General features: G+C 40.3%; 1 protein-coding gene across 2 annotated transcripts in view; it reads left to right on the top strand.

Moving 5' to 3' along the window:
• LOC132405319 (slit homolog 3 protein-like) overlaps positions 1-16,964 on the top strand; it is a 630,603-nt gene that overhangs the window by 458,922 nt on the left and 154,717 nt on the right. For both annotated transcript variants that reach the window (XM_059990026.1, XM_059990027.1), the window contains one exon: positions 10,315-10,386. In XM_059990026.1, coding sequence (XP_059846009.1) covers positions 10,315-10,386 — 72 coding nt within the window. The remainder of the gene's footprint in view (positions 1-10,314; positions 10,387-16,964) is intronic.

Raw genomic sequence — 16,964 nt, 5'->3', positions numbered from 1 at the left:
AGTTTTCAGAAACAATATGTTTGAAATTAGATGGTTGCTGCTAATAGGAGGTAGCAAACGCAATGTTACTATCGAAAGCAGGGAACTCCAGCCAATTAGCCTGACCTCAAAGATGGGGGAAATATTTAAATCTATCATGAGCGACAATGCAGGTCATGTACAAAATACAAAAGCATAATATAGATTGATAGAGACTAAACAGATTTGTGGAAGGAAAATTGCGCTTGACAAAACTGTCTGAGGTTTTTGAAGTTATTAAACATGAGCATGTGACTTAGACTTTTGCTTTAAAAATGTGTGTAAAAACATGGTTACTTGGACTAATATGATGGGTAGTGGGTGATACATTGGTAAAGAGTGAGAACTGGAAATGGATAGAATACTAAAAGAGAGTGTTTTAAGATGGTCGACTATTGGGTTGCCAAAATAATCAGTGCAGGGCCACAGATACTTACAGACTAGTAATTACCAAGATAAATATGTAGATCCTAACACATTCCATTTTACTGATGAGATAAATGTGGTAATGGAGCAGGATAAGGAGAGAAGCAAGTGGTGGTGAAGAAAGGTAAAGTTATTTTGAAAAAAAAATAGAAGAATAGAATGCATTTTAATAGCAAAGTACTGAAAGATTTTCATATTCAAAGATCTTACACCTAAACCATGATACTTCATATAAGAAACATTATGATGACAACCAGTATGGAAGCTTTTATTTCAAAGGAAGTAGAATGTCAAAATTAAGAAATCATGCACTAAACTTAATGACTTAATGACCTTGCTCCAACTACGTTATTTTCAGTTCCTTTACCTAACAAAAGACAGAATTCTTTAGAGAGATTGCTGCAGATTTGAAGAAATCCCTGCCCAATTATTATCATCATATAACCTATAGCACCAGAGATTCCAACACACAAGACCACTGTTCCACTAAGATAAGGAATACCTACCATTCCACGTCAAGGCTGCACTTTGGGAAATCTGATGACTTGGCTGCCCTTCTCCTACCTGAACACAGACAGAGTCTAAAGAGCAAGGTTCCAGTGATTAGGACATCAAAGAAGCATTTGTGGGAGGCAGAGCAGGGTCTGTGGGATTGTTTTCAGTTGGTGGACTGGGCCATGTTCAAGGACTCATCTGTGGATTTGAATGAATACACCATGGTTGTCATGAAATTTAGGAAAAACTAGTGTGTTCCCACAAAATCATTGTCTTTCCCAGTCAGAAGCACTGGATGAGAAATGAGATCTGCAATCTGCTAAGGGCCAGATCAGAAGCGTTCAGATCTGGCGACCAAGGAAGTTACAAGAGGTCAAGGTGCAACTTTTGGAAAGCCATATCATAGGTGATGTGGCAATTCAGACTAAGCTTGAATCAATGAAGAATGCTGAACAGCTGTGGCAGGACTTTAGTGCTATCATCTCCTACCAAGTGAAATTAAATGACATAGATGACAACAGGGCTTCACTTCCAGATTAGCTCAATGCCTCTATAGTCGCATTCACTAACAAAACATGGAGGAAAATCACGCTGACTCCAGTCCCCGATGATGCTGTGATGTTAGGCTCTGAGGCCTGTGTGAGAGTATCCTTTAGGAGGATGAACCATAGAAGGCATCTGATCCAGACAGGGTACCTGGCCAAATCTAGAAACGTGTGCTGATCAACTGACTGGAGTGTTCACCGATATCATTAACCTCTTGCTCCAAGAGTTAGGCTGATGCCTCAGAAGAATGTGATAACCTGCCACAATGACTAACATCCAGTAGCACTTAGATCGACTGTGATGAAATGTTTTGAGAAGATGGTGTTGAAACATTTCAACTCCTTCCTAGGAAGCGACTTGGATCCACTCCAATTTGCCTACCAGCACAACAGATCCACAGCAGATGCCATCTCATTGGTTTTTTCACTCAACACTGGAACATCTGGACAGCAAAGATACATACATCGGGATGCTCTTTATAGACTACAGCTTGGCATTCAATGTTCTCAGCCCCTCAAACCAATCAGTAAGCTTCAAGACATTGGCCTCAGATATCTCCTTGTGCAATTGGATCCTCACTCACAGATCCCACTTGGCAACAACATCCCCTGCACAATCTCCATCAGCACAGGTGCACCACAATGCTGTGTGCGTAGCCCCCTGCTCTACTCACTGTACACTTATGACTGTGTGGCTAATACCATATTCAAGTTTGCTGATGATACCAATGGCATTGGCTGAGTCAAAGGTGGTGACGAATTAGCATAGAGTTGGGAGATTGTAAACCTGGCTGAGTGGTGCCACAATAACAACCTCTTACTCAATGTCAGCAAGACCAAGGAGCTGGTGATTGAATTCAGGAAGAGGAAACTGGAGGTCCATGAACCAGTCCTCATCAGGGGATCAGAAGCATAGAGGGTTGGCCACTTTAAATTCCTCAATGTTATCATTTCAGAGGACCTATTACAAAGAAAGCATGACAGTGCCTCTACTCCTTTAGGAGTTTGCAAAGATTTAGCATGGTGTCTAAAACTTTGACAAACTTCTATTGATGGATGGTGGAGACCATATTGACTGGCTGCATCATAGCCTGGAATGGAAGAAGCCAATGACCTTGAACAGAAAATCCTACAAAAGGTAGTGGATACAGCCCAGTCTAACACGGGTAAATCCTTCCCACCATTGAGCACATCTACATGGAGCATTGTCAGAGGAAAGCAGTATCCATCATCAGGGACGCCCACCATCCAGGTTATCCACTCTTCTAGGAAAAAGATAAAGGCACCTCCAAATCACACCAACAGGTTCAGAAACAGTTACTACCCCTCAACCATCAAGTTCTTGAACCAGAAGGGATACCTTCACTTACCCCATCGCTAAAATATTTGCACAACCTATGGTTTCACTTTCAAGGACTCTTCATCTCATGTTCTTCATACTTATTGCTTATTTATTTACTATTATTCTTTTCTTTCATTTTGTATTTGTGCAGTTATTTGCCTTTTGCACACTGTTGTTGCGGTCTTTCAATGATCCTATTATAGGTACTGAACTTATTGAGTATGTCCATAAATCTCTGGGTTGCGTTTGGTGATATGGTATTATAATAATAAATTTACTTTTTTGAACTTTGAACTTTAAGCGTACAGTCTCCAGTTTATCCTGGATCAAATGTTTCTGGTAGAAGAGGTGGAAGGTATTGGGCCTGACCTCTGTACAGTGGAAGTGTAAAAGATCATCTCCAGGGAGATTGAATTTGTCTAGCGTCTTGAAAACATGAAAACAGATTGATATCCTTAGGTCTGTACTCGATGGATTTTAGGAGGATGAGGTAGGATCTCACTGAACCCCACAACACACTGACAGGCCTGGACAGGGTGGACATGGAGAAGTTGTTTCTTTAGTAGGATTATCTCGGATCCAATGGTACAACCTCAGGGGAAAGTGACAACCCTTTAAAACTGAGATGAGGAGTTTTTCAGGCAGATGTTGGTGAACCTGTGAAATTCTTAATGCAGAGGCCTGGGGAGGGCACATCCATGAGGGTATTTAAAGCTGAAACTGTTAGGTTGTTGACTGGTAAGAGGTTTAAAGGTTATGGAGAAAAGCAAGGAGAATGAGGTTAAAAAGAAAACAGTCATTATTGAATGGTGACAGATTATTGATAGTCCAAATGGCCTTATTCTGTTCCTACATCGTATGGCCTTATAAATGTTGGCAGAATGTTTCAACATGAGCTAACAATCAATTGCAGAAAATGGGATCGGAAAATTAGGACTTATAATTCTTAAAACCCATATAATTCTCAATTCTGGAGGGCGCTGTGAGGCATTGTGAGGTTTCAATGGAGACATTGCTAGGTTCTTGGACAGTAAGTTAAACAATGACAGAAGTGTAGAGTTGGAGTTGAGATGGATGTTGATGTTGATGTTATTAAATGGCATAGCATTTCAGCTACTGCTATCAATAAAAAGAAATCTTTGTGGAAACAGAGGATGGGAGTATATTTTAGTTACTCTGCTTTAAAAAACGGTCTGCACATGAAATAAAGAGAGTTAGAACCTGTTTGCACATGATATTTACTTGTTTAGTTTACCCAGTGGAATAGGCCCAGCCAAGTCACCCAACAACCCTATATTTAACCCCAGTTAGGCGGGGCAATTTAGAACGACCAATTAACCTACTAACCAGTACATCTTTGGACTGTGTGAGGAACCGGTGTGCCTGAAGAAAACCTATGCATTCCACGAGGAGGACATACAAACTCTTTACAGAAAACACCGGGATTGAACTCTGCACTCCACCGCCCCAAATTGTGAACGTATCGCGCTAACCTCTGCACTACCGTGGTGCCTCACTTGTTGTTTGCACCCTTGGCTTGGTACAATGGATCACTGATGCATTGAGAAGAAACAAGGCAGCTAATATGCAGCCAGCAAGTTGCCAAATATGCATTGAGAAGTGATCAGACAATATGTGTGAATAATATTAGCTGAAGGCTTAATGTTAGGCAGGAGAGTGAGAAGCACCCTGTTCTTCTGGTGTGAGTTTGAGTTCTGAGGCATTGTTTGACAGAGCTGCCATTGAATGAAGATTGCCAACATTGATATAGTTTGTTGTGTTTTATTTACAATTAATTTAGTGAATCTATTTACTTTGATCTATTTGAAACCAAGTGGAGCCATATCCAACTAAAAACTTTGAACTTTAAAGGCTTCAGGACTAAGAAGTAAAGAAAAGAAATAAGCGAAGTATGCAAGTTGCCTGTCACTCCTGGATAACACTTTCCAGCTAGTATAATGGTCAATATTGGCAATAGTTATACTCCCGCTCCCACTGCATCACTTGAATGTTGGCTGATGCAGGTAGATATATGATTATTAAATATTGCTGTCGGGTTCTTTTCATCAAATGCACTGAATGGTTTTCCACATAGTGTCCAATCAATGCCAGAACCATCCTTGTTTATTTTTCTGTTTACAATCAGATCAAACATACAGAGGCAAAATTTATGTTCTCTAAATGGATTCAGAAAATGTGAAACTCCACCAGCTCAAACTACTCCAGCATGGACTTGTGGACAACCCCTCACAACAAGCAGAATTGTGTAGGGTAGCCATATATTCCCATTTTCCAGGGTTAGTTGCTAAATAAGATTGTGTCCCAGGTTAAGCAAAGTCTCCCCCACCTGACTTATAAAACATGTCCAGTCAAACAAATTTAATTCTGTGCTTGACATTTTGCACACTGGAGTCTCCTGGATTTTAGTATTTCCATACATTCCAAATTACTGAAAATCTGATCTATTCCTCCCGAGGTTTAGAGCATCCTGTAGAACAGCTTAAGAACAGACTCCTTAGTTCACTGTAACTGTGCTGAATATAATGCTAATGTAAACTAATCCAATCTGTTTGGATATGGAGTATATCCCTCTGTTCTCTGCCTGATCATATATATGCCTAAAGGCCTCTTAAGTGTTATCATACCTTCTTCTACCACTTACCCTGCAGAATGATCCAGCCACCGTCTACTCTTGTGTAAAGGAAAACATGCCTGGTAAATCTCATTTAAACTTTTCACCTGTCACCTTATACCTCTGCATTCTTGTATTTGACATTCCCACTATGGGAAAAATACTCTGCTTATCTACCTTATCTGTGCCTCTCATTGTTTCATCTGCTTCAGTCAAGTCGCCACTCAGCTTCCGATCTAGTCAACTTCCTGGTGAACCTCTTCTGCACATTCTCAATCCTGGCAAATCTTTTCTGCACCCTTACAATATCTTTGAAGCACATGCTGACTTTAGAATACAGGGGAACTTGAAGTCTCAGTGGAATATTGGTTACAGTTATAATACTGCATTTCCTGAAGTGCCTTTGATAGAACTACTTAATTTTGCTAATAAGTCCCGTCCCTTCTGAAAGTTGAAGGAATCATTCTGCTTCCAATGATATTAAGCATTTATGAATGAATTGAGCTGCCTTGTTCTGTGACATTGATGGCAGTTGGTTCTCAATACAGTTGCATAGAATGCAGCTTTAAGTTCAGGAAAATGCTTCCACACTAAGGAACTCATCTGCTTGTGAGCTGCCGGTGACTATCCATCCCTCTGCATTAATGCCTCACAAGGAATCCTGCAAATATGACTCAATGGAAAAATATGAAATAATTGAGGAGAATCCAAAAGGGAGTCATAGTGAGACTATCGTACTGGAATCCATGGGCTGCACATCCAAAGTGCACAGTGATTTCCTATATCATGTATGTCTGGTGGCTGCTCAGAGGACAATTGCAATCGTGCTCATAAATCTGCATGCTGTTATTGTCTTATTAACATACAGCTGCTGGGTGCTTTTCAAAAGTGTGACATAATCATATGCACACTTCCTCTGTATTTGTGGTTTATTTCTCCAACTGTAAGAATATACAGTGCTAAATAATTTTGTTTGTTTTACTTCCATCATGTTACCTGTGATGATTCAGCTTCCAAAGCATACAGGGTCTTTATAAATTTTACATGAACTTTGGATAGTTCTCAGATACTAATCGAATCAGGTTAGAGCTCATCCTTCATGAGAAGCTGAACGCTATACTGATTAATTTACCTGAAACTGATTCTTGTCTTTCCTTGGAAAAGATAAACAGTCAACATTTTGGGCCAAGACCTGATGAAGGGTTTTGGCTCAAAACATCAATTTCATAGATGCTGCCTGACCTGCTGAATTCCACCAGCATTTTGTGTGGGTTGCTTGGATTTCCAGCATCTGCAGATTTTCTCTTGTTTGTCTTTCCTTGCTTATGACCAGTCAGCCCTCTTCCACACACTTCTTCTCTGTGACGCTCTCTTTTCTAATATTTTTCTGTTTTTTGCATTATGTTTAATCTATTCAAAATATGTATACTGTAATTGATTTACTTATTTATTATTATTACTATTTTATTTTGTTTTTTTCTTCTGTATTATGTATCGCATTGAACTGCTGCTGCTAAATTTCATGACACATGCTGGTGATAATAACTCTGATTCTGATTCTGATTACTGAAGTAAATGCTGGTTAACATTTCAAGTCAACTTAGCTCACACAAGTTTGGTTCAAATCTGCTTGAATACAACACTCCAGCCTCAGATAGAAGTGAACTGTGATTAATATTTTTTTTAAATTTTCCAAACTGTTCCTTTTGGGATGTTGTTGCTGGTTTTGCTGACAGAGTTTACCTCAGACCAGCCAGCAGGGAACTCAGACAAAAGATGCTGGCATGTGGAGTAACAGACAATCTGCTGGAGGAACTCAGCAGGTTAAACAGTGGTTTGAGATGCTATGTGGCCCATTGAGTTCCTCAAGCAGATTATTGTTGGAACTCTGGAATACCTGTAACAGCCAGCAGTTCTGTTTAGTGCAAAGTCCACTGTTAGCTTTTCAGGAAGTGGGCATCCTGGTGATGCAAGTTGTTTAATTGTAAAATTTTTATTAGTGCTCCTGCCCAACAGCCAAAGCTTTCCATTTACACATTACATTTTCAAAAAGCATATAAAAATAAGAGAAACCTAGAGTTCATTCCTTTGTCACAAACATCCAAGTGCATAACCCACTACAAAGGCCTGATATAAACATACAAATGATGCACCCCTCTTTGTACAAGGAAGTTCAGGTATCACTGCTGTAAAAACATGATTTATCCTACGTATTGGTTAAGCGTTGTATCCCTTGCATTTATAAACCTTCAGCGAGTGTGGGGTAACACACAGGAAAGAGTGGGAGATGCGGTTAACATTGGTCTATCAAAGTTCAAAGTAAATTTATTATCAAAGTACAACCTTGAGATTTATTTTCTTGCAGGCATTTAAATGGAAAAGAGAAATCCAATAGAAGTTATGAAAAACTACACATAAACAAAGACCAACAATCAGTGTGCAAAAGAAGACAAACTGTGTAAATAAAAAATAATGCTGAGAACATGAGTTGTAAAGAGCCCTTAAAAGTGAGTCTCTAAGTCATAGAATCAGTTCAGAGTTGTGGTGATTGAAGTTATCCATGCCATATGTCTGATGATTGTAAGGTAATAACTGTTCCTGAACTTGATGATCTGCAACCTAAGGGTTCTATTCCTCCTGCCCAATGGTAGTAGAGAGAAGAAGGTATAACCTAGATGTTAGAGGTCTTTAATGATGGATGCTGCTTTCTTGTGGCAGTGCATCGTGTAAATGTACTCAGCAGTGGGGATTGCTTTGTCTGTGATAGACTGGGCCGTAATCATCACTTTCTGCAGCCTTTTCCATTCCTGAGCATTAGTTTTACATACCAGGTTGTGATGCAACCGTGTCAGATACTCTGTGCTGTACATCTGTAGAAGCTTTTCAAAGGTTTTAGGAACATGCTGAATCTATGCAAACTTCTCAGGTGTTGTGGTGCCTTCTTTGTGATGGCACTTAAGTGCTTGTCCCAAGACAGAGCTTTTGATATGTTACCGCCAAGGAATTTAACACTACGGACCTTCACCAGCTCTATCAGCTTTTTTGGTTTTGCTGATGTTAAGTAAAATGTGTCTTACGTGAGCAGCAGCACAATATGAGAAATCCTATTGCTGCCTCATCAGCAACTCACCTGTGTCACAGTGTCTTTTCTGCATTGAATGGGTTACTGAGTTCTTGTCATTCATGGCACTTTATCTAAAGTCAAACCCTGAACTTAAAATGGCAGTGTGGTGGTTAGTACAATGCTTTAGAGTACCAGTGACGGGGGTTCAATTCCCACTGCTGCCTGTAAGAAGCTTGTACATTCTCCCCATGACTGCGTGGGTTACCTCTGGGTGCACTGGTTTCCTTCCATGGTCCAAAGATGTACTAACTGGTAGGTTAATTGGCCATTGTAAATTGCCCTGTCATTAGGTTAGGATTAAATTGGGGGTTGGTGGTCGGTGTAGTTCAGAGGGCCAGAAGGGCCTATTCCATACTATCTCTCAATGAATAAATAAAATAGGAATTCAGTAAACCATACATGTTCTTCATCCACATCTTTCATCAAAAAGCATACATGCCACTCACAAACTTATTTACAGATTAACTAAAGCAAATGCGCGCGAGCGAGAGTAATGGCCTCTGTCAACTAACTCACTGTAAAAACAGGATTCCGAAATTACGTCCACAACTCAGACAGCAAACATTAATTTCAAGATTTTCTCCTGGCCTTCCCTGAGCAGTTCATCAGCTGATGTGACAAAAGCCCAAAGGAGTGCTAATGTGTGCATTTAGCCTCCTCACTGCTCTGTGCAGAGGGAAATTATGCCATGCAGGATAAAGCTATTTAGAGAGTGAGCGGAAGGTGAGAAAAGGAAGAATTAGTCCCTGTTTCACTGCTAAATCAGCAAGCAGCATGTAAAAGAGGGTTAGGTTTTTGTGAGGAAGTATACTTGGTAATGTAATGCCCGATGAGACAAATGTAAGATCGTCTTACTTGGCTGATCAAGATCAGGCATGCAACACAAATGAGATGGGCTTTATTCATTGGCGCACTCTTTCTTAAAGATGCCAACTGCCGTCATGGTTAGCGCAGAGTTCATTGTCAAAGTCCAGGGCACAGTGAACAAATAATGTTTAATTCCAGTCTGTCGGAAGGTATGTGGGTGCGATGGTGAAGAGAGGCACTAGAGAACTGCTCAAGATCTGCTGCTGATTCAGAATTGATCTTCTTTGCTTACCAGCTGACTACAGCTCGCTTCAAATGTCTGCTTTATATTTGCAAGATCTCTGAGACACCCAATTCAAAAGTGGTAAAAGAAAAAAAATCACACTGTGGGATTGACAGCAGAGTATGTGGAGGAGAGAGTGATGGGTTGGGTCAACACTGATGGAGCAGAATGCAAAGAAAACAGTATTCAGAATAATGCGAAGTAAGTTCAATTCTCAGATCTAATGTGCCTTCACCTTAAGGTTTCCTCCCTTTCCAGAGCTAATGTTCACCATATTATGAAGTTATTATGATCTCAAATGAACTCTTCTCGGGCTTCCAGCTGGGTACAGTTATTGGCTTTAACCAACGCTTTGATGACAAACTCTACCACCTTCATCAGTGATGATGTCAGGGCATGTTAGTCCAGTGGTACTTATACCCCCGTCGTCCATCCCTGCTGATTGGTTAGTCCTCATCCAATCAGGTTTCCACTGCCCAACCTTGTCTTGAATAGAATTCCAGTTCTTATTATAATCCCATTACATGGCCTAGCCAAATTGTTGATAATAATGTTGACTCCGATACTACAGACACAGTATCAATATGCTTTGGATTTTGTTGCTTAAATCACATTCATTATATTTGTTCTTTAAAAATGCAGACGTCTGGAACAAAATTTGATCAAGACTGTGGGAGCCGGAGCATTCACTCAATATAAGAAGCTCAAGCGCATGTAAGTAAACAAGGGCTTATTGAAATCAGGGCTGCAGAGTCGTGCGTTAACAGAAGAATCACCACAAAGACACTCGAAGTTCATCCCTTTTGGTTTTGCCTAGTAGCTTTCCCCCCACATAGCTTTTCCTGAGTTCAGCAGTAAATGTCCAAGAATGTCAGAAGTTGGGTCAAACTAACACATCTTTATGGAAAAGAGTTTCATCAGAGAGTAGGAATCTTCATCTGAATTGAATTAATGTGATGATGCCTTATTAGTTGTGACCCTTTCCATGTCACATATGTTATAAGAAATAGCAGTTATCTGTTCCACCAATCAATAAGACCATGGCTGATTTTTATCTCAGCATCATTTTCTAGCACGGCCCCATATTTCTTGATTTCCATAATACCCAAAAATATATTGATCTCTGTCCCAAATATAATCAGTGACTGAGCCTGCACAGACCTCTCTTGGGTATAGTGTTTCAAAGATCACTGCCATCTGGGTGAAGGAATTTCTCCTTACCACAGTCCTGAATGGCTGATCACTACCTGTTTCTAGCCAGGAGAAAGAACATTCCTGCATATATTTTTTGGAAATGCTGTACAAACTGTTAATTTCCATTATATCACCTTTCTTTCTTCTAAATTTAAGATTGTCCCGAAATGCTCTGTTGTTTCTCATAGGAATAACCCTATCCTACTTCATCCCAGGTGTAGTCTCTTGGCATATTGTGTATGGGTCTTATATAATTGTGGTAGGAAGTCTTTATTTTTCTACTAAACTGTTCCTGCAATGAAGCCAGCATACTGTTTTGTCTTCCTAATGGTTGCTTTACCTACATGGTAATTTTCAGTGATTCATGTAAAAGAGCCCACAGCCTCTCAAAATCAAGTACACGAGTACAGCCAGCTTTACTATATGTTTCTATCAATGTAAATGGCTTAGCATTTTCCCGTTATGTTCATCCTCCATCTCCCTATTCCCTTAACCTGTCTATGTCTCTCTGCATCCTCCTGGTAACCATACTGGCCTTTATCGTCCACAAATCCTGATAATTACACATGGTTTCCTCATCCAATTGAATCATTCTCCAAACAACTGATGCAAATCCAATCCCTGTGACACCTCGTTTGTTTCAGCCTTACTTTTCCTTCTGTCTGTTTTTTTGCCCATCAATCCACCCTTAACCCAGGTTGATGTATGTACTATACCCAACACAGAGCACTCTAACTCTGTCCATTAATCTTGTGTGACACCTTGCCAAAGACTGAACTCACCACTTTAACTAGTTCCCCCTCATTCTGCTCGTTACAACCTTATAAAATTCCAACAGATTTTGTCAAACATGATTCCACTTCCAACAATCAATATCATTTCTACCCAGTCCTAGCATTTTATATAACTTTGATAAGAGATTCTAATACTTTTCCATTTTACAGAAAAGAGTAAACAACCAACATCTACTCTTGTCCTGCTGAAGGGGCTCAGCCTGAAAATTCAACTGTTTACTCTTTTCCATAGATGCTGCCTGGCCTGCTGAGTTCCTCCAGCATTTTGTGCGTGTTGTTTTTACAGTATTCACTGCCTTCCAATCTGTGCACTTTCTAGATTCTAGGTTTAATGAATTCCTTTCTTGCATCTATTATCTATTTTGTGAGACTTCAAATCCATGTCTACCGTTTGACCAATTAGCAATGGCTTTCCTCATGGGTAAAGAGAATGTATCTGCTTGATGTTGAGACTGCTGCCTTACAAAGAAAATTATTTGAGAGCCCAAATTAGATAAAATGAGATTAGTATGCTTGAAGATTGATTTGCAGTTGGTGCGCTGTTTTCATTCTGCTCTGTGATTCTGTGACCTGACAAGTCAATCAGGTCTGCAGGGTATTGTTACTGACTGACTAACCAGACTGGCAAGCAAATTAAACCTATGAGGTGGAGATGTCACTTGGAGGTTGATTCCAGTCCACAATGCAATGTCTAACAAATAGAATGGTCAAAACTTGATTAAAGTGAGAACTCATTGTGTTAATGAGGTTCCTGTCCATGTCTGCTCTTCTCATCCTGTTTATTCTCCAACTATCTCTCCTGCCAACTTGTTTGGCTTTTTTTTTCTGTTTTTCCAGTGGTCTGTTCTCATTCATTCACTTCCTGATGGTCCTGGTTTCATCTGACTTTCCTCTTCTAAATGCTTTTTTAAAAAATTTCCCAATGTTTTTCTTTAACAATCTGAGATTGTTGTATTTTCTTGTTGGCAGAAAGATCAACCATAGTCTCAAAGCCTTCCATATATTCCTTCTGAGTTGAAGACTGGAAGACACATTAAAGAGTCCAATGATCTTTACTAGCTCTAAAGGATAACCCCAGCTTCCAGTTAGACCAAAACAGAATGCTAGTGGAATTTATGCCAGGTCTTAACCTGAAATGTCGACCATCCGTTTGACTCCACAGACGCTGCTTGACCTTCTCAATTTTGTTTTCCTTTTGCTCCAAATTCCAGCATCTGTTGTCCCTTGTATATCCAGATCCACTCATTGGATTTACTGGAATGATCTTGCTCTGCACTTCACCTCCTACTTAGGAATTTGGGACAGATTCTGGATGTAACACGTGAAGTAACGCCCAGAGTCAGAAGAGTCCACTGCCATTGCAATTGGAAATGGTTTATTATCGGCATGGTGAAAAGCTTGTCTTGCATATTGTTCCCACAAATGAAATTATTACACAATGGATTGAGGAACGACAAGGTAAAATAATATCAGAATGCAGAATAAAGTGCATCAGCACTTTATTCAGGGGAAGTGCAGTGCTGGTAAACAATAAGGTGTAAGAATATAATGAGGAAGTTTGTGAGGTCAGAAGTCTACCTTATTGTATTGGGAAACCGTCCAATAGTCTTATAACAGCTGGGTAGAAGTTGTCTTTGAGCCCAATGGCACCTGCTTTCAAGCTTTTGTATCTTCTGCCAGATGGGAGAGGGGAGAAGAGAGAATAAATGGGATGGGGGAGGTTATTGGTTGTCTGGGATAGATGGGGGTCTTGATTACCCTGGCTGCTTTTACCGAAGCATTGAAAAGCATAGATTTCCAACCAACACACATAATACTCAGAAGAAGATAGCGTGACAGGGACGTGGCAGGAAAACAAACCCAAGTGCAGGACTCCGACGCAGAGGCAGGATCAGGAGGCAGAATCTCCATAGCGAGTGTAGAATCAGGACCTGGCTGAGTCAGGACCTGGGAGATTTGGTTTACGAAGAGATACGGGGTTGAAGACTTGGAGCAAGGTTCCTCTCTCTCTCTCTGAGAGTCAGCCAACAATCTGGCAAGGGCTGACCAGAGCTGTCGGAGTCTTATCCTCTGGTGACTAATGGAAACCGGGTGCTGGTGATTGAGAGGAATTGGGAAAGATTGGGAATCAAGGGTGGGGTTTGAGGACCAAGTAGGGAGGAAAGGGAAAAGGTGGGAAATGCCAGCCAGGACCATGACAGATAGTCAATTACCCTACATACAGAATACTAGTTCCCTCAGTGCAGCAGTGGCTGACTAAGGAATCATACCCATGACTGAATAATTAGAGTAGAACAGGGTAGACTACTGTGCAAGGAAAAGTTGAAACTTTAATAAAATTGTACTAAAGGTAAGCTCAGTGTTTCTGAAGTTAGTACATTACTGTCAAATATTTGGACAGATATTTCTCAACTGTTGGATGTAGCTGGTGGTCTGCAGGAACTTTGATGAAATGACCCAAATCGTTTGTTGGTTCCCTGTGGAAACTCCACTTCAATGTGTTTGCCCCAGCCATTATTATTGTTCATCAACAGCAGTGAAGTGTGGATATTGTTTTAACTACAATATTCACATTGAATAATGAGCACAGTCACTATTAGCTGAGTGAGGCATCAACCATTATTTTGGAATGGTGAGCAATTCCAGTAAAACAACCTGTGGACTTTAATACAAGTGATTTCCACAGTAATATCTGCACAACAAATCTACAGTATACCATTTTTCCAAAGACTTCCAGATACTAAATAAATGTACTAGACTGATGAATTTAAGATTGGAAATCGTTACCTGTTGTTTTGAGAGAATAACGTTCTATGCCGAGTGCAACACTTTTCCAATATTTAACATTGATCTTACAATTAGAAATGACATTATGTATTTTCACTATTTCATTCAGAAAATCAATGAATAGATTTAAATAGAAGTATAGGACTTCTAGAAGTTGAATCTGCTGAATTTTGAATTTATTCTGCTGGTTTTCTTTTCTATAATATCCTTTTCTGTAGCCTTTACCATAGCCTCAGACTGGGATTGGAGCAGAGTGTATGGAGCAGAATTTAATTGGGAGAGAGCACATTATGATGCTATTAAGCAGAAAGTTAGGAGCTTAAATTGGCTACAGTTGTACTGAGGGAAATGTGCAACAGTAGGGAGCACTTGCATGGGGTTTGTCCCATTCAGCCAGGGAACGGGTGATAGGGTGGAGGAACCAGAGATGTGGATCATCTAGTCAAGGGAGAGAAAGAAGAATACTTAAAGTTTAGGAAGCAAGGATTAAACAGGACTCTGGAGAGTTATAAGTTAATCAGGAAACTACTTAAGAAAGGTCAGGAGATTTAGAAGGGGACAGGAGAAGGCCATGGTAAGTAGGATTAAGGAAAATCCCAAGTCATTCTACATGTATGTGAAGAACAGGAGGATGAGTAGAGTGAGGGAAGGACTGACCGGGAATAGTAGATGCCTGGAGTCAGTGGAGGCAGGAGAGGTCCTTAATGGATAATTTGCTTCTGTGTTCATCAGTGAGATGGAGCTTGACAAATGTGAGCACAGTGAAGAATGGGCTAATATGCTGGAACATGTTGATTTTAAGAAAGGTGATGTGCTGGGAGATTTGAAAAACATTGGCTAGATAAGCCTCTGGGGCAAAACTGGATATAACCAAGGTGAGGGGTAAGATTACAGTGCCTTTGGCAATAATCTTCATGTCCTCACTAGCCACAGAAGCAGTACCAAAAGATTGGAGTATTGCAAATGTCATTACTTTGTTCAAGCAAGATAATAGAGATAATCCTGGGAATTACAGACCAATGAGTCTTACATCAGTGGTGGGCACTCCATTGGAGAAGATTCTTAGAGGCGGGCTTAGTGAACATTTAGAGAAATATAGATTGATTAGGGTTAGTGAGAATGGCTTTGTGAAGGGAAGGTCATGCCTCATGAGCCGGATTGAATACTTCAAGGATGTAACAAATTAATGAAGGTAGAGCAGATAACATGATGTATATGGATTTTAGCAAGACATTCAGCAAGGTTCCCCATGGTAGGCTCAGTTAGAAAGTCAGAAGGCAAGGGATCGAGGGAAGCTTGTCTGTGTTGATTCAGAGTTGGCATGCCCACACAAGGCAGAGGGTGGTGGTAGATGGAGTGCATCCTACCTTGAGGTCAGTGACTAGTGGTGCTTTGCAGGGATCTGTACTGAACCCCTTCTCTTTGTGATTTTTATAAGTGGCCTGGAATAGGAAGTAGCAGAGTGGATTAGTAAGTTTGAAACTGCCACAAAGATTGGTGGTGTTGTGGATGGTGTACAAGGTTGTCGTTGGTTGCAATGGGACATCAACAGGAAGCAGATCTGGGCTGTGAAGTGGAAGATGGAGTTCAATCCAGAAAAGTGTGAAGTGATTCACATTGGAAGGTTGAATTTGAAGGCAGAATTCAGGGTTGATGGCAGGATTCTTAGCAGTGTGGAGAAACAGTGGGATCTTGGGGTTCTGGAACATAGATCCCTCAAAACTGTCATGCATGTAGATAGGGTGGTTATGAATGCTCATGATGTGTTGGCTTTCATTATTAGGTAAACTGAGTTCAAAAGCCACAATATAATATTGCAGCTCTATAAAGCTCTGGTGAGCCAATGCTTGGAGTATTGTGTTCCTTGTGGTTGCCTTATTATAGGAAGGATGTGGAAGCATTAAAGAGAGGACAGAGAAGATTTGCCAAGATGCTGCCTGGATTAGAGAGCATGTTTTAAGAAAGGTGGAGTGAGCTAAGGCTTTTCTGTTTGGAATGAAGGAGGATGAGGGCTAATTTGACAGAGGTTGTATAAGGTGATTCAGGACAATGATAGAGTAGACAGTCAGTTTTGTTTTCTAGGGTAGAAATGACTAATAAGAGAGGACATAATTCTAAGGTGCTTGGAGGAAAGTATAGGGGAGATGTCAGAGTTAAGTTTATTACACAGAGTGTGGTGTGTGCATGGAACACACTGCTGGGGTGGTAAAAGTGGATAATTTTGGGAGATTTATGAAACTCTTAGATAGGAACATGGAAAGCAAAATGGTAGTCTATGCAAGGGACAATCATTAGTTTGAATTTGGAGCAGCTGAAAAAGTTGACATAGCATTGTTACTCAAGGACCTGTAATTTGTCCTACTGTACTATGTGATATAGTTTCCCCATTCCCCTCCCTAGTGTCACCAGCCAGTTCTGATCAGATCAGATCGTTCAGTCTCTGGAAATAATTTCTTAATGAAGAGTCCTTAATATATCTAATAAAACAGCAATAATTAGAATCATTAGAGTCATTAG

Source organism: Hypanus sabinus, chromosome 15 (assembly GCF_030144855.1).
Source record: "Hypanus sabinus isolate sHypSab1 chromosome 15, sHypSab1.hap1, whole genome shotgun sequence".
NCBI lineage: Eukaryota > Metazoa > Chordata > Chondrichthyes > Myliobatiformes > Dasyatidae > Hypanus > Hypanus sabinus.
This window is presented reverse-complemented; position numbering and strand designations above follow the sequence as displayed.